General features: G+C 47.8%; 1 protein-coding gene across 1 annotated transcript; it reads right to left on the bottom strand.

The window, feature by feature from the left end:
* Positions 1-275: 275 nt before the first annotated feature.
* Positions 276-20,357, bottom strand: TMEM233 (transmembrane protein 233). Its single transcript, XM_035098519.1, has 3 exons — positions 19,840-20,357; positions 7,525-7,659; positions 276-492 (listed from the first exon to the last, which is right to left on the bottom strand). Exons 1-3 carry the CDS (start codon positions 20,059-20,061, stop codon positions 481-483), a joined length of 369 nt encoding a protein of 122 aa, XP_034954410.1. The 5' UTR covers positions 20,062-20,357; the 3' UTR covers positions 276-480.
* Positions 20,358-20,925: the final 568 nt, after the last annotated feature.

Below are 20,925 nucleotides of genomic sequence, written 5' to 3'. Positions count from 1 at the left end.
CCCAAAAATCACAGGGCAGCCGCCCACCTTGTCCGGCCTGCGCCTCCAGCTCGGTCCTTGCATCCATCAGTGATCCAAAAAGTTCAGCCAGCGAACGCCTCTGACCCGGGCGATGTTGCACACAAGGGTGAGCCCGGATGCCTACGAAGTAGGATGGAGGGAGAGGAGTTTTTTGTGTGTCGCGAGAATAGAGGTACCACCTCCAACATACAGGAAAACGGAGGCATGGGGGTTTGAAAAGCGAATTGGAAGCATTTCTCTATTAACAGCATTCCTTAAGAAATACTTTTTTTTTTTAATGCTCGTCTCGGTTTATGCAGCACTGTGGACAGCCATAGCGGACGCAATCTGTTCACCAGCGACTGGAATCAAAGCATCTGGACTGAAGGATCCTTGTTTTCCTTTCCTTTGCCAGAGATTCCCTGTGCCTTTCCCAGAGGTTTGAAGACGGGCAACGCTTCCCATCCGAAGTCTTGGTCGTCAGATGACGTGCTGTGTTGGTGTTAAAAATAATGGTGGTTCCCCCCCCCCAAAGAGAAGTGAGGAGAATTCGGGGGGGGGGAGAGAGAGAGAGAAGAAGAAGAGAGAGAAAGTTAGAAAGTTTGATTGCCTTATTTAAATTATTCATCCTCAAGGCCTAATGGACACATTATTTAATAGCCCTTGTTCCCATTAAACAAACAACCCACTGCATTAGTGGCTCAATACTCTTTTGAATCAGAAGCATTAAGTCTCCACTGGTAGCTGTCATCTCGCTGCCAGTTCGCGCTGAATTATGTATCAGGGCAGGGCGATCTCGAAAAATCAATGGATTCCTGACTGTCAGGAAATGGTTTGATGTTCACTAATGGATTTTGCTTTGTTTTGTTTTTTTGGTGTTTTCATAAAGCCTTCCTTGTTTTAACATAGAAGAAGCAATCAGCCACACCCTGGGCAATTACCAGAGCCGCTGGCGCTCATAGCAGCAAAGCACAGCTTTAACACAGAGGCAGGAATGGGGGACCTTTGGCCCTCCTGATGTTCCTGGACTACAACTCCCAGCAGCCCTAGCAAGAAGGGCCAATGACCAGAGGTGGTAGGTGGTGCAGTTCAGCTACATTGGGGGGGGGGGCAAAGTTTTCCCACACCTGACTTAAAGGGGAAAGGAAGGTCATAGTTAAGGAGAGAGAAGAGTCACAGATCTGCAGGCATAGGCAAACTCTGGCCCTCCATGTTTTGAGACTACAGTTCCCATCGTCCCTGACCACTGGTCCTGTTAGCTAGGGATGATGGGAGTTGTAGTCCCAAAATATCTGGAGGGCCGAGTTTGTCCATGCCTGTTTTACACTTTCAACATGTTCTTCATAGTCTTAGGGACTAGGAACTTAAATCCCCTCTTTAATGAAAATCGAGGTCCCCACCCCACCCCAAATTCTGCACCCAACTTGCACAACCAGCACCCATGAGTAGATTCACACATGCCTATACATCACTGGTCTTCAGCTGGTCAGTTGGGACCCACTAGTGGGTCACGGTCTGATCCAAAGTGGGCCGCAACAAAAAACACCACAGCCATGCAAATAGATGGTGAACGATTAAGAAATGAGGCCTCCAAAGCCTGTTTGGGTTAAAAGTGGGCCGTGGGTCTGATCAGATTGATGATACCCTGCTGCACATGTTTCGGGCATAGGATTATTCAGCTATAGGAATCTACCTTATACCGAACCGAATCAGATGATTTGGTCCATCTAGCTCAGTATTGTCTGCACTGACCGGCAGCGGCTCTCCAGGGTTCCAGACTGGGGAAATTCCATAGCTGCCAAGTTATCCCTTTTTTAAAGGGAAATTCCCTTATGCTGAATAGGCTTCCTCGTGAGAAAAGGGAAAACTTGGCAGCTATGAAATTCCCAACCCTACCTGGTGATGTCGGGGATTGAACCTGTGACCATCTGCTCGCAAGGCAGATGCTCTACTGCTGAGCTACATCCCTCCCCAGCCTTTCAGCTGAGTGGGTGAGCCATCTCCATGGGAGAATGAGGTGATGGGACACCTTTGCCTATGGCTGTTGGGCCACCATGGCTGCTTCTGACCTACAAGTGCAAACCTGGTGATACCTGCATGTGTGAAACCAGCCTTCCCTTCATTTCCTGCCCCATTCTTACGGTTCAGACCATCAACCTTATTGTTTCACACTCCAGAAGAGCCCTATAGCTGGATCCAGGCCAAAGGAGGTCCGTCTAGCCCCCTGCATCCTGTTCTCACAGTGGCCAACTAGATGCCTTTTATGGGGAACTGAGAAGCCCTCTCCTGTGGTCTCCAGCAACTGCTATTCGGAAGCACTTACTGCTTCCAAACGTGGAGGCAGAGCTTCACTGTAATGGCTAGTAGCCTCTGAGAGCTTTATCCTCCACAAATTTGTCTAATCCTCTTTTAAAGACATCCAAGTTGGTGGCTGTCACTGCCTCCTGCAGGAGCAGGTTCCACAGGTTAACAAGGTGCTGCGTGAAGAAGTCCTTTTTTTCTTAAATCCAGGGGTAGGCAACCTAAGGCCTGGGGGCCGGATGCGGCCCAATCGCCTTCTTAATCTGGCCCGCGGACGGTCCGGGAACCAGCATGTTTTTACATGAGTAGAATGTGTCCTTTTATTTAACATGCATCTCTGGGTTATTTGTGGGGCATAGGAATTCGTTCACCCCCCCCCCCAAAAAAAAATAGTCCGGCCCACCACTGTTTGTGGGGGACAGGAGGCGGGTGGGGGTGGAGGACTCCCTGGTCCTGAATGGGGTAACTGTGCCCCTGAAGGACCAGGTGTGCAGTCTGGGAGTCACTCTGGACTCACAGCTGTCCATGGAGGCACAGGTCAATTCTGTGTCCAGGGCAGCTGTTTATCAGCTCCATCTGGTACGCAGGCTGAGACCCTACCTGCCTGCAGACTGTCTCGCCAGAGTGGTGCATGCTCTAGTTATCTTTCGCTTGGACTACTGCAATGCGTTCTACGTGGGGCTACCTTTGAAGGTGACCCGGAAACTGCAACTAATCCAGAATGTGGCAGCTAGACTGGTGACTGGGAGCAGCCGCCGAGACCACATAACACCGATCTTGAAAGATCTACATTGGCTCCCAGTACTTTTCCAGGCACTGTTCAAAGGGTTGGTGCTGGCCTTTAAAGCCCTAAATGGCCTCGGTCCAGTATACCTGAAGGAGCATCTCCACACACCCCTCGTTCTGCCCGGACACTGAGGTCCAGTACCGAGGGCCTTCTGGCGGTTCCCTCGTTGCGAGAAGCCAAGTTGCAGGGAACCAGGCAGAGGGCCTTCTCGGTGGTGGCGCCTGCCCTGTGGAATGCCCTCCCATCAGATGTCAAAGAGAAAAACAGCTACCAGATTTTTAGAAGACATTTGAAGGCAGCCCTGTTTAGGGAGGCTTTTAATGTTTAATAGATTATTTTATTTCATTTTTCTGTTGGAAGCCGCCCAGAGTGGCTGGGGAAACTCAGCCAGATGGGCGGGGTATAAATAATAATAATAATAATAATAATAATAATAATAATAATAATAATAACAACATGGTCTGAGGTACTGTGGAGCGGCCCACGGCTGAAAAAGGTTGCTGGCCCCTGTTTTAATCCATCCCATATCTTCCGCTTCCTTGGATGTCCATTAGTTCTAGTGTTAGGAGAGGGGGGGGAGTTTTCTCTATCATCTTTCCCCTTGTCAACTGTTAATTCAGAAGCATACTGGTTCTGACAGGAGAGTGAGGACATAGCATAGGGAAACCTGGGTTCTGGATCAGGCCAAAGGCCCACCTCGCCTAGCGTCGTTTCCTTGCAGCTGCCAACCAGATGCCTCTGGGAAGGTGCCTCTTCTCATCTTAGGCTGAAAGCCTTGCAAGCATTTCCCATCTTCCGTCTCAATACTTGACGGAATTCCCCCCCCCCTAATCTTCTTTGGGCTAAATTTATCCACTTCCTTCCACCTTTCCCTTATGCAACTTTCCCTTTCAGATCCGACATCGTCACAAGGTAAGGCTGCCAGCTGGCGATGCAGCCTGACTTTGAAGTTCTGGGGTCTTTACAGTGCAACCCAATCCGCGTCTACTCAGAAGGAAGTCGCACTGGGTACAATGGGGCTTACTCCCAGGTAAGTGGGGATAGGGTTGCAGCCTTGGCCTCCTCCTCGGGATATCCGGAGGAAGGACTAAGATTTATGGGGAGGCAGGGGGAGTGGGCACAGGGTTGCACACTCAGATGTCATTACTACAACTAGTCTCATTATTATTCATTCAGAACCTGAAATCACAAAAGAATGTTTTTAACGTATTTGGGCTGTTTCATATGTCACTGGTCTTGCCTGCTCCTTTGATCTGCTTTTACGCAGTTTTTTTTTTTTTACAGTGGTACCTTGGTTCTCAAACTTAATCCGCTCCGGAGGTCTGTTCCAAAACCAAAGCGTTCCAAAACCAAGGTGTGCTTTCCCATAGAAAGGAATGCAAAATTAAAAAACCCCGAAACAGAAATTTAACATGAATTTTACTATCTAATGGGACCATTGATCCATAAAATGAAAGCACTAATCAGTGTACTGTAGTATAAAATAAATAAGACAGTATTGTAGATGATAAAAATTAAAATAAATTTTTTTAAATTCCCTGCACTGATGATAGCCATTGTTTGGATATTGGGGGGGGGGGGCTTTTATCCATTTCCGAGTCACACAATCAGTCAATCAGTAGCTGAACTGGGTTCCACACAGTCACAAAAACAAATTAACCAAAATAGCCTCAAAAACAAAAATGCAAAATAAATAGCAAAAAAACAAAAGCGCCAAAATTAATCCGTTGCGGAAGTCTGTTCGAAAACCAAGGCACAACTTCTGATTGGTGCAGGCGCCCCCAAAAAACAATAGCTGACAGCAGCATCAGACATTTGGCTTCCGAAAAACATTCGAAAACTGGAACACTTACCTCCAGGTTTTCAGTGTTTGAGAATGAAGGTGTATGAGTACCAAGGCGATTGAGAACCAAGGTACCACTGTATTTAAAAAAACAGCTCCACTAGTTTCAGCTCATGAGGTCTAGAGACTTTATTTCTTAAAATGAAAGCTTTGGCTTCTCGGGAATTTAACCAGAGCCTGTGAGTTGCCCAGTGGCGTGTTGGTCTGGGGTCATGTTGGGGTCAAAGACCCATTCATATTTATGCAGCAGGGTCCCTGTCCCCAGCCTCCTCGAGTCACCCACTCAGCATGAAAGGGGAGCTTTTTTAGCTACCAAGAAGCAGCCTTCTCCCCCTATGTTCTGATTGGAGGCAACTGGAGTGAAAGGAGGAGAGTCTGCCACTGAGGATGGGCTCCTAGGGTCACTCTGGAGAAGGTGCATGGGAAGAACGCCAAGGAGGAGTTGTTCTGCATGTTCCAAACAGGTACATATCCTCCAGCTCCCGGTAAGAAAAATCCGGGATCAGCAGTGGCGCAGCACTGGAAGTCGCTTCTACGCAACTTCCGGTGCCGGCGCTGCCCGGTTTCCGGTGCCCAGATATGGGCAGAGCGGCACCCAAAATCGGTTCTGCGCATGTCCAGAATCTCCCTGGCAGGTAGGAAATCCAGGGGATTTACGGGATTTTTCTCTATTCGGGATAACAGCGGGAAATGGGTTTAAATACGGGGGGTTTCCTGCGAAAAACGGGAAACTTGGCAGCCTGAGCAAGGAGAAAATGTGATGCTTCCCCCACCCCCAGAAATACTTCTCATTTTTGCAATAATTCCTTTTGGTACAGTTGCTTTTTATGGATCTTCTCAGTAGGTGCCCTTATAAATATAAGTGGTTGTTGTTGTTTTGCACCTCCTAGGCTTGGCACCTTGTGTGCTGGGGGGTCGACGACGGCCCACACTGCCCTAAATCCAGAACTGCCCCCTAACCAGAGAAGAATGACAAGCCAAGCTGATGGACTATGCCGAAATGGCAAAGCTGACTGAAAAACTCAGAAACCAAGAGGATAAAAACTTTATAAAAGAATGGGGGAAATTTTACAAGTTATTTATCTGTAAGCAGATGGAAAGAAGAGCAGGATTTTGACAGTGTAAAAAATATTATGGATACTGTAATATGGTTTGATATAGTAACTGGAGTACAAACTAATATGCAGTTGTAGATGTTTTAAAACTAGGCTCCGTGGACGGGAAGGGGGGAAGTCACGAGATTCGAAGAATCTCCACATATCGTGTTACTTGATCGATGTGTGTTTATTTGTTTTTGTTTTTATGCATCTGGGTAATCGGAGTATCGCCGAGGCATGCCTGCCAGTCTGAGGAAGTGTTGTGGGGGAAATGTTATGTTGACGCCAAATTGTAAAAATGAATAAAAAATCTTAAAAATAAAATAAAACCCAGAGCTGCTCCAAAGCCCAAGCATTTGGGAAGACTGAAAACAGCAGATGCTGCAGATTCAAGGGAACGGGGTGCAAATTCTGTTTCATCCAACGGACCTTCACGGAAAACAATGTAACTTGCTCCAAAAGAAGATATCGGAGCACTCCAAACCATTTGCCCATCTACATGCATGGAACATTGTAGAACTAGCTGAAAGGCAACCCATGGAGATCTGCATTGATCGTTGCAATGCACCCCTAATTATTGAAAAATAATAAGACTGTTTTTAGAAGGCTGCCTAACCTCAGAAGGGGCTGGTGGCTTTGAGCCTGCCGCTACACTACAAGTCACCGCTCCCCATTGATTGACCCTCTTCCTCTGGGCCCCCTCTGCCCAAAGAGAAGGGGGCAAGGTGAGCGGAGGCCGTCTCCCCTTCTCTCAGCTCCTATCCATGCTTTCTGGAGCTCCAGGAGTTGGCAATGCCCCCCCCCCGGGATGTGGGTGTTGGGATTTTTACAAAACCTCTGTGCTCCAGCAGCAATATAATGTGTCTGTTGGTTTTCACACAGCGAGTCTGAGTTTCAGCGTGAGAGAGGAAGTCTGTATGTTTTCTCTTCCTGACCATGTGATGTTTTTTGTATTCTCTCCCCCCCCCCCCAGTTTCTGCTTCTCAATGGAGTAAGAAAAGCTCTGTGCTTTTGGAGTTTTGGAGCAGAGATACAGAGAATGAACTGTGTACATAAGCCTTAAAATAAAGTAGCTTTAGTTCTACTTTTGGCTTCTTCTTTCCTGCTGAAATATGCATGGATCGTGTGTGTTCTTCTCAGCAGAGCAGGATCGCATATTACCAGCCCTCTGGACTGCTCTGGTAGCGGCAGCCAGGGAGAGGCCACAGGAAAGTGCTTGGAATCTAGGACTGTCTGGCGTTTGCCCCGAGCGTTTTTCTAACAGTGGGCAGTCCTGAGTGCTGGCCCTGCTCCTCTAAGCATGCAAAAGCACAAGAAACACAGATTAAATAAGATAGCATAATCTTAGAAGCTGCCATAGCTGCGAGTATCCACTACAGTACTGGAAAGAACTGCCCCCTCCCTCTCATCTCTCCCCTCTCCGCAGATTAACAGCGCTGTTAAAGATGGCATCAAGTTCTAGCGCATTGGCTGGAGAATGGCGGGATCTGACTTACCGTAGTGAAATGAACTGCACAAAGGATACCGATCAGCACGAGGCCAATGAGGATCGCTGCGATAGCAACCAGGAGTGCGGTGTGGCCCAGTCTTTTTGACCCTTCTATGTCTCCCTGTGCGTAACTGTTTAATGCCTACAGAGGAGAAATGCAATGTTCATTAAAAAAAACACCAACCAACCTGTGCCTCCATTCTCACTCTTTTTGCCACCATTGGCGGGTGAGGCCTTGCTGCTGGAGCTGCTGTTGCCGGGGGGCTGCTTGGCTGGCACTGTCCTGTGACAGGGCCTCTTTGGTGGTGGCCCCCCTGGTTGTGGAATGCCCTCTCTAGCCAGGTGTGCCTGTCTCTATCATTATTAACTCTCTAGGAGAGTTCACCCAATGTGAACTCTGTTGTCCCTTTTCACCCAAGCATTTGGTGGCTGAAGAAAACTGCGCCTGGCCAACTCTAGAACATAGGCTGGAAGTATGTTTTTGATTGGAATTGATTTTAGGACATTTTAATCTGTTTTATAATGTTTTTCTTTTTCTTTTTACAGTTTTGTATCTGTTTGCCGGCCTGGGATCCTTGGGGAGGAAGGGCTGTGTATCAATTCAGTAATGAATAAATCATGGGCATAATCCTTTAACAACCAGCTCACAGTTTTTTCATTCTCCTGCCCTCTCCACCCCCCACCAAATCTACTACTGTATATATTTTGGAAAGCTGTCATACATTCTGACACCTCTTAAAATATATCGTGACTGAACCCTTAAAAGCTGTGCCGATTTTAACCACTGATTTCAAAAAGGCACAGATTTTTTTTGTCCCCCCCCTTATAATTTTATTTATTATTTATGTACTCATTGCATTTATATCCCACTTTTTTCTCCACTGTGTGTACGTGGTTCTCTCCCTCCTCATTTAATTCCCACAACAACCTTGCAAGGTAGGTTAATAACTGCCCTGAGGTCACCCAATGCACTTCATGGCTGAGTGGGGGATTTGAACCCTGGTCTCCCGGGTGCTAGAGCCTGACACTCTAACTCAGGCATCCCCAAACTTCAGCCCTCCAGATGTTTTGGACTACAATTCCCATCATCCCTGACCACTGGTCCTGTTAGCTAGGGATCATGGGAGTTGTAGGCCAAAACATCTGGAGGGCCACAGTTTGGGGGTGCCTGCTCTAACCACTACACCACACTGGCTATTCCCAATCAACGCCAGGGGAGAAGCGGCCATTTATCCAGGAGCTGATTATGACTGCTGCATTCGTTGTACATTTGATTGCTTCACCATTGCTGATCAATAAATCCCACAGCAATTTAACTATGAGCTGCACTTTGAAGGCTCGCCTGCCCACTTGGGAGAATATTCATCTGAGCAGTGCGAGGTAGAGCGGAGGAGGAAAGGGATTCTGGTTTTACCTGGAGGCCACAGATATCATTGTACTGGCCAGGCATTCGTGTAAGAGGGCAAACTATTTTTAGGTGTGGTTTTACTGACATTTATTTGCTCCTGAATTGTAGCTGACTTTGTGGTTTAAATGACTCTCCCATTAGGAAAATTTGCAGCATTCGAGATTTTTTAGTTTAGAGAAAAGGCAAGTATGAGGTGCCATGATAGAACCTTACAAAATGATGGATGACACACAGAAAATGGATGTGGAACAGCTTTGTCCCTCTCTCCTAATGCTATAACTCAGGAACATAAAATGAAACTGAATGTTGAAAGCTTTGGGACAGATCAAAAGACTTTTCCACACAGGACATAGTTAAACTACAGAACTCACTGCCATAAGAGCCAGCAATAGCCACCAACATCTAGAAGTTCTAGGTTCAATTCCTAGCATATGAACTACAAAAAGGTCAGATGAAAGCTGAGGGCAAAAAGCTAAATCCTCTATTTATTTACGATTAAGGTGACACAAGCAATTTGGCACAATGGCCCCTGAAATCAGGGAGCGGTTTTTTAACTATGTTTTGATATTGGCCACCATTGTGAATCAATATGGCAGACTCAACATTTTAAATATGCACGGATCTGGACATTTGTTAAGGTATAGACAGATTTTTGTATGCCCTTTGGGCAAATATACGCACCTTTTTTTTTTTGCAAGACATTTACCCTAATTTAATTCATGTTTGTATATTGTTTTCATGAATACACATGAGGACCTCGGTCCACCTCTACCTTTGATGGAACAAGTGGTTTGCTCAGAGCTCTCCATGGTGCTGGAACCTTCACTTTCCCTCCCTCAGATCAGAGCAGAACGAAACCTTGAGAATGGCCATAGTTTAGGGGCAGAGCATTGCCTTGGCTCCCAGTTGCTGAAGAACATTGATACACTCTTTCCAAAGGCTTTTATCCTTAGATTATTGTGGTACATAGGCAGATTGCTGTTTTATGGCACTTTAGACAATGTTGTTGTTGTTTAGTCGTGTCCGACTCTTCGTGACCCCATGGACCATAGCACGCCAGGCACTCCTGTCTTGCACTGCCTCCTGCAGTTTGGTCAAACTCATGTTCGTAGCTTCGAGAACACTGTCCAACCATCTCGTCCTCTGTCGTCCCCTTCTCCTAGTGCCCTCAATCTTTCCCCAACATCAGGGTCTTTTCCAGGGAGTCTTCTCTTCTCATGAGGTGGCCAAAGTCTTGGAGCCTCAGCTTCAGGATCTGTCCTTCCAGTGAGCACTCAGGGCGGATTTCCTTCAGAATGGATAGGTTTGATCTTCTTGCAGTCCATGGGACTCTCAAGAGTCTCCTCCAACACCTTAATTCAAAAGCATCAATTCTTCGGCGATCAGCCTTCTTTATGGTCCAGCTCTCACTTCCATACATCACTACTGGGAAAACCATAGCTTTAACTATACGGACCTTTGTTGACAAGGTGATGTCTCTGCTTTTTAAGATGCTGTCTAGGTTTGCCATTGCTTTTCTCCCAAGAAGCAGGCGTCTTTTAATTTCGTGGCTGCTGTCACCATCTGCAGTGATCTTGCTAATCCTCAATACAGCTACAACAAAGGTAGGTGCTCCAGCTGGCAAAGCTTTGAAAGTTGAACGGATGACTGTTCTGCCTATAGGGTTGGGGTGGTTTCATCTTACGGCTGGAAGAGTTTCTGCAATCTCTTGCAATGCCCAGTAGGCAGAGCCCTCTGTTTCCTTCTCTTTGGGCTCCTCCTGGGCTTGGGTGACAGGGAACATGTCGCTACCACCTGAGAGGTGGCTGGGACTGGTGAACTATTCTCCTCTGGGAAGGCAGAGCTATTCCCAGTATCAGACAGCTGTGTCTGACAGAAGTTCTCCACCAAATTTGGAAAGGGAGGCGGTGAGAGAGCAGGCTGAGGAAGCCCCCCACTCTGGAATCCTTGTTAGCCGATTCCCCCACTCCCAGCAAGTGACCCACATCCCACTGGAGGCCTCCCCCAAATCCTCCCTCTGCATTTTCCTGACTTGGCCAGCCCATGTCAAATTTCTGCCTTGAATGCGGAAAACCCCAGGTTCAATTCTTGGCATCTCCAGATCATAGCTGCCAAGTACCCCGTTTTGTCCGGGAAATCCCCGTATTATCTTACCGTTTCCTGCTGGACTCCCGAATGGATTTATCTCCCGTAAATCCCCCGGAAAGCAGCTCCTGCTGGCGGCCATGTTTCTGGTGCCACTCTACCCATTTCCAAAATGGCCACGGCGCCAGAAGTCGCTTCTACGCATGTCCAGAAGTGCATAGAAGCAACTTCTGGCGCTGCGGACATTTTGGAAATCGGCAGAGCGGCACCGGAAGTCGCTTCTACGCACTTCCGGACATGCGTTGAAGCGACTTCTGGTGCCGTGGCTATTTTGGAAATGGGCAGAGCGGCACCAGAAGTTGCTTTGACGCTGCGCGGCTGCTGGTCCCGGATTTTCCAATCCGGAACTTGGGAGCTATGCTCTAGATAGGGCTGGGAGAGACTTCCGTCAGTGTGGACAATCAGGGGCGTACGAGGGGGGTGCAGAGGGGACGGTCTGCCCCCAGCACCACTCAGGGTGTGTGTGTAAAGATGGCCCACTGTCCCCCCCCCCAGCTGTAGAGCGGCCAAGGGTGTGCATGCAGTTAGTATGGGTGCTGCTCGCGTCCATACAGGCTGCCTCTCACACAGTGACCGTATGGGATCGCGTGTGTGCCGCTGGGAAGTTCCCCGCGCCCCAGGTTCCTCTGCCACTGCAGACAATTCTGAGCTAGCTGGAATCAGCAGCCTGACTCAGTATAAGACACCCTCTTTCTCCTCCCCTCAGAGGAATTGTCATAAATTGCGGCAGGATGGGAGGACAGGTGATTCACGGCGGATGCAAGCTTTTTAGAATGCCAGCGCCTCAAGAAGACGTTCAGCAGACAGAATGAATCCTATCAGCGACACAACAAGGTGGAGGTCTACTCAGCTGTACATGCGATGAGATGCATTAGCTGAACTGCAGGCCTGGAGGGAAATTGCTAGTGGGTCAAGTTTCTCATCTGGCCCTTTTTCAGAAGCAATGCAGCAGATATATCATGTGGGGCATTCCTCCGCTTCTCGTTACACTTGGGTTTTGTGGGAGGCTTGCAAGAGCTTATCCATAAGACAATTCAAAACAAATACTTTGCTCATAGCTGCCAAGTTATCCCTTTTTTTCAGGGATTTTCCATTATGCTGAATAGGCTTCCTCGCGAGAAAAGGGAAAACTTGGCAGCTATGACTTTGCTGCTTCCATGGGGAACCTTCTGGGGGGCCAAATGGGTGGAGCCAGAAGCACAACTGGGTGGAGCAACATATTTAAATTTGACCTCAAGGAGGGTGTGGCCTGTGGAGAGTGCCAAAGGTCAGGCAGGGATGGCTGGAGGGCCGGTTGTGGACCCTGGGCCTGAAGTTCCCCTACCCTGACTTATATGAGTTGATGGCCATGTTTGCATGTAATGATAAGCCGGATGTTATGGCTTATTGTGGTTTATTGTGAAAGAACAGCAGGCTGGTATATACTGCCCAGTTGCCTCCTCTTCCATCCTCCGCTGGTGGAAGCAGAATAAACAAACAAACCAAGAAGCCTTGGCTTTTGTGTTACATCAGATCCAAGGATTGTGGTTTGTTTTCCCCTAAATGAAATGGCTTCATTTCTCCCCTGCCCTCTTCTGTTTCACGTATTTTCTATTGTAAGCCCAAAGGCTTCCCCCCTTCTCCCTCCCCATTCATTTTTCCTTTTGTGACGTGACTTTTAGGCCGCAACTCTAAAAGGTCAGGGTTGCCTTGTTATTGATCTTTGTCAACCACTGTGGGAGGCTTTTTCAGCTGGAGAGAAAGCTAAAAATGCTTTGGATGAAGACGTTTGTTTCGTTTTATTAATTAAGGTGCTTTCATACCCCTCTGCACCGCCACAGCCACCACGCAACGAAATAATCTGAAACAATTCACATACATTCCCTGTATAAACTAAGGCAGGAAAAGTGACGTCCTTCATGTTGGATTTTTTGAATAGTCAAGTTACTTTAGAGCCGGTCTAATGTAAATACTGTCTGTTTAAGAGAAACAGGTGCAGGTGATTTCTGTTAATAGCCCACAGGCATGGACTCTGCTTCTTGTATATAAGGCTCTGCCAGAAAGCCTTCTGTATCTCTTAGTTAGATCTTTCAGTTTGATTCATCTCTAAGTAGATCACTCTCTCAGTTTAAGATATTCCTTAGTTGAATCTTAGTATGATTGCTTAGTTATAATGCTAGAATGCTGTTAATTCTCGGGTAGTTTAATGGGAGGTTTGTGGGAGGTTTTGGAAAGTGGGTAGATAACATTGCTAAGAGAGAAAGCATTTATCTTTAGTTTCAAGTCTCTTTAGAGTCAGTTTGTTTTTCAGTTAAAGAAACCCAACCGTTTGTATTTTCATCTGCACACTTTTACAAGTGTGCAGCTAGTAAGGGGTTTCATAAAAGGGAGATAATTCCCTACGCTCTTGGTGGTGTTTTCTTAGCCAGGTCAACTTCTGACTGTGTATACTCTGTGTGAAGCGTACTTTAAAGGGCCGCTGTAAAACTGGGATATATGATTTAGGTTAAGCAGGTTTCAATATCCAGTTTTCTCCAATATTATTCTTATCATATATATTATATTCCAATACTTCACTCATCAAACCTCTCCACCTCTAAAAGCCTGACAAAAGAGGTTCGTCTTCACCTGAATTTCTGCAGGGGCTCAGGCCTCCTCATCGCTTAGAGCCAAGCCCCATGTTAACCTTTCAGGAAGACGACCCGAATCTTCCAGCATTCAGGTTCATTGGATATCCACAAGTTCTAGCCTTAAAGAGAGGAAGAAAAACTTTTCTCTATCCACTTTCTCCCAGCTGTGTATAATTTTATAAGCTTCTATTGAACCTTGGGCCTGGGGGCCAAATTCAACCCTCCACATGGCCCATGGGACTCTCCCCATGCCCATCAAATAAATAAATAAAAATACTTAACTAAAAATAGAAATTGTAGAAAGAATTGGACAGATTTTCCTGAGCTCTTGGGGTCAAAAGAAAGTCATTTAAAAACAGCTGAAACCTTTCATTCTGAATGCTCTAAGCAGAGCCAGACAAACGATGATGCCAGGTGGGGTGCCCTGCCCCCCCATAAATCCTGGCTACACCTATGCCCATGCCACACACCTCTCTCCAGCCACACCTCTTCTCCCCAGCCCTGCTTTGCACCCTCCTTGAGTGTTTTGCCTGGCTGGACTGTGTCCTTGAACTGTGATCGTGCCCCTTGCTTGCCTGGATTATGAGAGAGAGAGTGTGTGTGTGTGTGTAGAAACTAGCCTACTGTACAGAGGTCCAATTTGCATCTGTTGCTCCTCCCAGTTTTCTTTCTGGCTCCACCCACCACTGGCATATGGCTCCTGGAAGATTGCCTAGAAGGGAATGTGGCCCTCTGGCTGGAAGAGGTTCACCACCTTTGATGCAGAGGAACGAGCGTGGACAGGGCAGTTGGATATTGCTGTACTGGGCTGCTGCCATTTGTACTTGTTTTTTGTTGAGCCATTAACTCTGATGGCGAGAAAATGGTACCCATTATTTAAAGAGCAGATCAGGAGGGCGAGACATCAGTATAGTGATTCGAGGCATCTCTTTTGAGCTCTCAAATAACCCTTGCTGTTTGAAAGCTTTATGGTCCCCAGAGAGATGGGGGAGAAGCCATCTCTCTTAGTGAAATATCTTCTGTCTCCAATCCACCATCCTGCCAACTGCAGACAGAATGTGCTTCAAGGTTCTTTGGCGCACACAAGCACACACCCTTAGCCTCTCCTAATTTCTCAGGGCTCTGAAACAGCCAGCCATTTCTCCCTTTGTGCAAGTAATAGACCGCAGCCCATTAGGTTGGCTAAATGGACTCTCTCGGAATGGATAATCCATGTCCTGCACGTATCCAACCCACACTTCTACACTTATCTTCCTATATGCATAAAAATGTAAGGTTGTCGTCACGTGGCCCCCCATTGGGAGGATTTTGGGTGTCGCATCAAAATCCCAGATTTGCAGGAAGTTAGGGTGGGGTGAGGAGGCAAGCTGCACAACACCAGCGGCCATGTCATGGGAGCGAGAAAGGAGGGACATTGACAGGTGAAATGTTGTGGTTGCAAACAAGAGCAGAGGTATGTGTGAAGCAGGGATGGAGGCAACTGAAGGAACATGGCAGGGGGGAGGAGTCATGAGCATGCTTGTGAAAAGGGGGGGTGCAGAGTGGGACTGCAGAATAGAAGAGAAAAATGGGGTTGGGAAGGTGAATAGGAAGCTTAGCAGTCGCTTGAGGTGGGAAGGGGAAGCTCTAGGGGACTAATGTGGGGTGTGAGGTTTGTGAACTGAGTGAGCAATCAATACGGAGAGAACAATATACTGTACATTTGTTGCAAAACAGACTCATTTGCACAGTCCAATGCTGCACTTATTGAAAAAAAGAGAGTTGCAAGCGTTTCTGATCTCCCGAATCCAGAACCCTCTATGCGCCTGCATGCGCACGCACAAACACATGTACACACATGCACACCTCCTGTTTTGGCATCTCCTCTTTTTGACCTAACGGTCAGGGTCCCTTTACCTCCTTGACCTATTACAGCTGGTTGTTACAAGAACTCCAGAGCAAAGACCTAGCACCTGGATTTGCTTCTTCCTCCTCCCTCCTCCTCCTTTTTCCTTTTGTGTTGTATCTTTTAGCTTATAAGCCACGTCTTATTATTGATAGCTGTAAGCCACTCTGGGAAGCTTCCCCCCACCCTCGGCTGAAGAGCATGGGTCAAAATCTTTCAATCTGGTAAATGACAGCCAGGGCTAGGTTGGGCTGTTGAATGGGCCTTTGGTCACAGGAACCTCAGCCTTCACACTCCTCTTGGGCTTCTGGGTTGGCAGCTAGGAACATAGGAAGCAGCCATAAACCGAGTCAGACCATTGGTCCATCTAGCTTAGTATTGTCTACACTGGCTGGCAGCATCTCTCCCAGACTTTCAGACGGGTCTTTCCTGGCCCTTCCTTGAGATGCTGGGGATTGAACTTGGGTCCTTCTGAATGCAAGGCAGATGCCGTACCACTGAGCCCAACCCTACCCCAATGTCGGGAAGGAGACAGCAGTTAGCATGCAGAAGTGCACTCTCTACCCCTGAGACAGGCAGAACTGCAAAATGGGCCAAAATGGGCCACAGATCTTCACCTCCTAGAGAGAAAGAGAGATATTATAATGACTGACAAAACAGAAGTTTCAAAATCACCCTTTAAATGCATCCTTTTCATCAGAGCAACTGATGATCATTTTTATCAGCTGCTGGAAGTGTTATGCTTTAAGAATTTAAATGTCCTGCTTTAAGTTTGCTGTAATAAACCTATAGTTTTGGTCACGAACTGCATCCTACCAGGACCCCAGAGCTTGCTGGTATTTTTTTTTTTCATTGCAGGGGTGGTGGGTTGGGGGAACGAGCCGGTTTCACGCTCTTTTCCAGGCTAGAGCTCCTAAACCATCTTTGCTTCCCGGATCTCACTTCCATATAGAATCTGCCAGAACATAGGGCAAGGGAGTTCACTACCCTCTGTTCTGAAATTCACACCTAAGGCACTGGAATGGAAAGAACGGTGATTGGGATGAGGCCGTTTGAGATGAAAGTTTAGAATTGCCAGGGGGGTAGGATGACAATTTGCCAACAAAGCATGCACCACTATAAAAGACTTGTGCACATCTTCCTCATGTGTGCATACGAGGGCTGAGCAGGTCTCCCGTCCTGTCTTGCACCCATCCTGGATCCAGGCCCTGACCCAATTCAGGAAGCTTACAGAGTCACACAGGGTATTTCTCCCTGCTTTCCTTGCCACTAGACTGCCTTGCATTTTGACAGCCCGGGATTGCTTCAGCTGGACTTGATCTGAGCCAACGCTACCCAGGGCTGCCTCAATCCAATCCACCCAAATCCCAAATTGACCCAGATCCACCCAAGGCAGTATGTGTGCTTCTCCTGCTTCTCATTCAATCCGCAAAACAACCCTGCAAGGTGGCTTAGGCTGAGAGGCAGTGACTGGCCTCCAAGGTTGAGCTGCATAGCCAACCGGGGATTTGAACCCTGGTCTCCCAGGTCCTAGTCTGACATGCTAACCATTACACCACACTGGCTCTCTGGTTTTAACTTTGCTGTTCTATCTTTACTATGCCTGCTGCTGCACAAGACACAATCACTCACTGCTCATTATCATATATATATATACTCGAGTATAAGCCTACTTTTTCAGCACAAAAAATGTGCCGAAAAAGCCGCCCTCGGCTTATACTCGAGTGAGGCGGGCAGCGGTGGAGAAAGGCACAGGACTGGGGGTTCGGAGAAGCACTGTGCTGCGACTCTCCAAACCCCTGTCCTATGCCTGCTCTGTGCGAGGCGGCGGGGAGGGAGAAGCGGCAAGGAAGGGATCCTTCCTCGCCACTTCTCCCCCCACCCTGCCACCGACAGCTGGGAAAGGCATAGGACGGTATTTATTTTTATTTTTGAAATTTACCAGTAGCTGCTGCATTTCCCACCCTCGGCTTATACTCGAGTCAATAAGTTTTCCCAGTTTGTTTTTTGTTTTAGGTAAAATTAGGTGCCTTGACTTATATTCGGGTCAGCTTATACTCTAGTATACAGTGGTACCTCTACTTACGAATTTAATGCGTTCCGAACGCACATTTGTAAGTCGAATCCCATAGGAATGCATTGGGAGAAAAAATTCGTAAGTAGAAGCAACCCTATCTAAAAATTCGTAAGTAGAAAAAATCCTATATAAACTGCATCCAAGATGGCGGACGGAGCTCCATTCATAAGTAGAAACATTCGCAAGTAGAGTTATTCGTAAGTAGAGGTACCACTGTATACAGTGTGTGTGTGTGTGTGTGTGTGTGTGTGTGTGTGTGTGTGTGTCTATATATATATATATATATATACTGTGTCATATATATATATATATATATATATATATATATATATATATATAATCAAAACCAATGGTGCATATTCCTGAAATTGTATTTATTCATTGCATTTATATCCCGTTTTTTCAAAGAGCCCAAAGGTTCTTCTCCCCTCCCCCATTTTATCCTCACAACCATCCTGTGAGGTAGGCTAAGCCGAGAGAGTTGGGAAGTGACGCAAAGTCGCCCAGTGAGGGAGGGAGGATTTGAACCCTGCTCTCCCGGATCCCTAGTCTGATGCCGCAACCGCCACACTGCCCTGGTTGTTGCAAGGTTTGCATGAACCGGGCATCAGAAGGAGGAGAACAAGTTCCAGACAGAAGACAGCCAGATAATCAAGGCAAGTGACTGAAAAGCAGGATCTTTGCACTACAGAAACCACAACTTCTGTCCAGTACTGATACAAAATCTTGAGAAAAAAGGTTACAACCTTAACATAGGCTTGCCCAACAGCACAGTGAGCCCCACTGAACTCAGCAGTGCTTAGGATCAAGAGTGATCTCAGGTCCCCTCCAGATTGGGGCTGTGTAAACATACATTTCCCTTTCACTCTGCGCCCACTGCGCTCCCACCCCTGGGTTCAATCCACATCTATCAGCCTTTTGCTGCTCTGAACCCCTTTGGGTCGAAGGTGGGGGGAGAGAGATAAATGCAATAATAAATAATGATAAAATCTACCCTCAACTGCGATTCCTCCATTGCAGGGAGTAGGGACCATAGCTGCCAAGTTATCCCTTTTTTAAAAGGGATTTTCCCTTATGCTGAATAGGCTTCCTCGCGAGAAAAGGGAAAACTTGGCAGCTATGGTAGGGACCAAACAACCCCTTTGAGCACCTTCCAGCTCTAGAATTCTATGATTCTGCATTTTATTTGATTTTTACAAAATGCTGCATTCCCTCCCCACCCCACCCCAAAAAACACACCACCCTGGCTTTGATCCCAACTGGGGGGGAAAGAACAACCTAGCTGGATTTTAAGCTGGCAATATGTATATACACAGCTTGTGGTTCTTTTGGGAGAAGGATTCAATTGCATACCTGCAAATTTAGGCTTGAGCAATTAGAAGTCCGGTTAAAGTGTTCTCGGGCAATAAATTCACCTTTTTTTAAAAAAGGGGGGCTTTTTCAGGAAGGAAAGTGGTGCAGAAATGCTTGGGGAAGTGTGGGCTGACAATGGAATGACGGAACATCTGGAGGCTCCCCCCCTAACATTGCCTCTTGAAACCATCAATTGCACTTCCTGGAAAGTTAAGCCCAGCTAAATATCACCCAGGAAGCTTGCTTCTGAGCAAACCATTAATAGGTCGGGGCTGCCATCACATCCCTGCTTCTTTAGATGCAAGCCCCTGTTTGAACTCCATGGGACTTTTGAGTACACCTGCAGTGGATCGGAATCTAAAGACGCAGTGGAGATTGAAGCTGGAAAGGAGAGATTCTGAAAAATACATTTCATAGGGGGTATTGTGTTGCCTCCCTCTATAGTCCAGGGGAGTCAGGGGTCAGCTGGGGTTGTCATTAGACCCACTAAAAGTAAGGAACATGGCTAACTGGTGTCCTTTTAATGTCAGTGAATTGTCTCCAATGCTGGTTCTACTCAAGAGTAAACCCTCTGAAGCCAATGGGCATGGCTACCTTGTGCCCCTTGATTCCAACCAATATTCTCTTGAGTAGGGCTTGGAAAGAAATCAAAAGGTCTACTCTGAGTAGGGTCCAACTGAATACAGTGCAACCCTTTTGTCCTTCCCCTTTCCAAGTAAGAGCTGCCCAGTAGGAGGCGATGAACTGGGGAGGGCGCGCGATCGTGGAGATAGGGACGCTCCGGCCCCGACGAGGAGGCGCCCCCTTAAACCCCCACCCCAAAAAAAACACCACCCAAGGCTTACCATCACTGAGAAGACGAAGGCCACGATGTTGATGGGGTAGGACGGGCAGAAGCAGGAAAGGATGCTGAGCCACAGGTAGTTTTTGGGCGCGTGGATCTCCTCTTCCTCGGGGCCCGGCGCCTCCTCGTTGCCGTTCATCTGCAGGTCGGCGCCGCTGTTGCTCTTACCCAGGCCCCGCCTGAGGTCCGAGTAGGCGGGCGGCGGCGAAGAGGAGCCCTCCATGAAGCCGGCGCGGGAAGAAGGAGAAGAAGAAGGGAGGAAAAAATGTTCGACGGGGCGGACGCGAGCCGAGAAGGAGCGCACGCCTGCTGCTGTCCCTGCCCTGCGGCGGAAAGAGCTACTCCGTCGGCCGAAGAGGGAGCCGCTTGACCTCGCTCAGCCCCTCGCCTCCTCGCTCCTGTTCGTTCAGGGACGGCGGCCAAAAGGCAGACCGAGCCAAGCCCACCTCGATCCCGGGAAAACTCTCAGGTTTCGCTCCCAGGCCAAGCCGAAGAGGTGGCGGCTCGGGGAAGAAGAGATCGCTCCCGACGGGCTCAGCAAAGACTGAAAGCGCCTTTGGTTTGGCCGCCGCCGGCGGCGGCGGCGGCGGCAGCAGCAGCAGCACCACGACACTCGGAGCGCCGTCTGATTGGAGGGAAGGGACGCCCACTTTGGAGTTACACAGAGCTCTTCGACCCAATCAGGTATATTGTGGGGAGATGGGAGGAGGAGAGGACCTTGAGGAAATGGGTCTGAGGCAGGATGGCTAGACGGTCTTCCCAGGCAGTATGGCAAGGGGATGATTGGGGTCCCATCCAGCGGTGCCAACTTGAATAAAATAAAATATTGGGGTGGTGGTGGAGGTACGGTAAGCCCCATTGATCACATGATACGGTACACACACACCCTATTTGAATGGTAATGACCTTTAACTAGGGGGGCGGCGACCCCCTCAAATATTTTATTGGAGGTGCGGAAAAGACCCCTCAGCCCCAAGGAGCTGGCTCCTATGGTCACATCCACACCATGTATCATAGCTGCCAAGTTATCCCTTTTTAAAGGGATTTTCCCTTATGCTGAATAGGCTTCCTCGCGAGAAAAGGGAAA

The sequence above is a fragment of the Zootoca vivipara genome, chromosome 17 (assembly GCF_963506605.1).
Source record: "Zootoca vivipara chromosome 17, rZooViv1.1, whole genome shotgun sequence".
NCBI lineage: Eukaryota > Metazoa > Chordata > Lepidosauria > Squamata > Lacertidae > Zootoca > Zootoca vivipara.
The sequence above is the reverse complement of the archived record's forward strand: the minus strand, read 5'-3'. Positions and strand labels throughout refer to the sequence as shown.

Excerpts from the sequence above, each read along its gene's own strand:
- TMEM233 (XM_035098519.1), bottom strand. The coding sequence starts at position 20,061 with ATGGAGGGCTCCTCTTCGCCGCCGCCCGCCTACTCGGACCTCAGGCGG. Across the intron at positions 7,660-19,839 it reads CCTTCGTCTTCTCAGTGATG|GCATTAAACAGTTACGCACA; the intron begins GTAAGCCTTGGG and ends TCTCCTCTGTAG.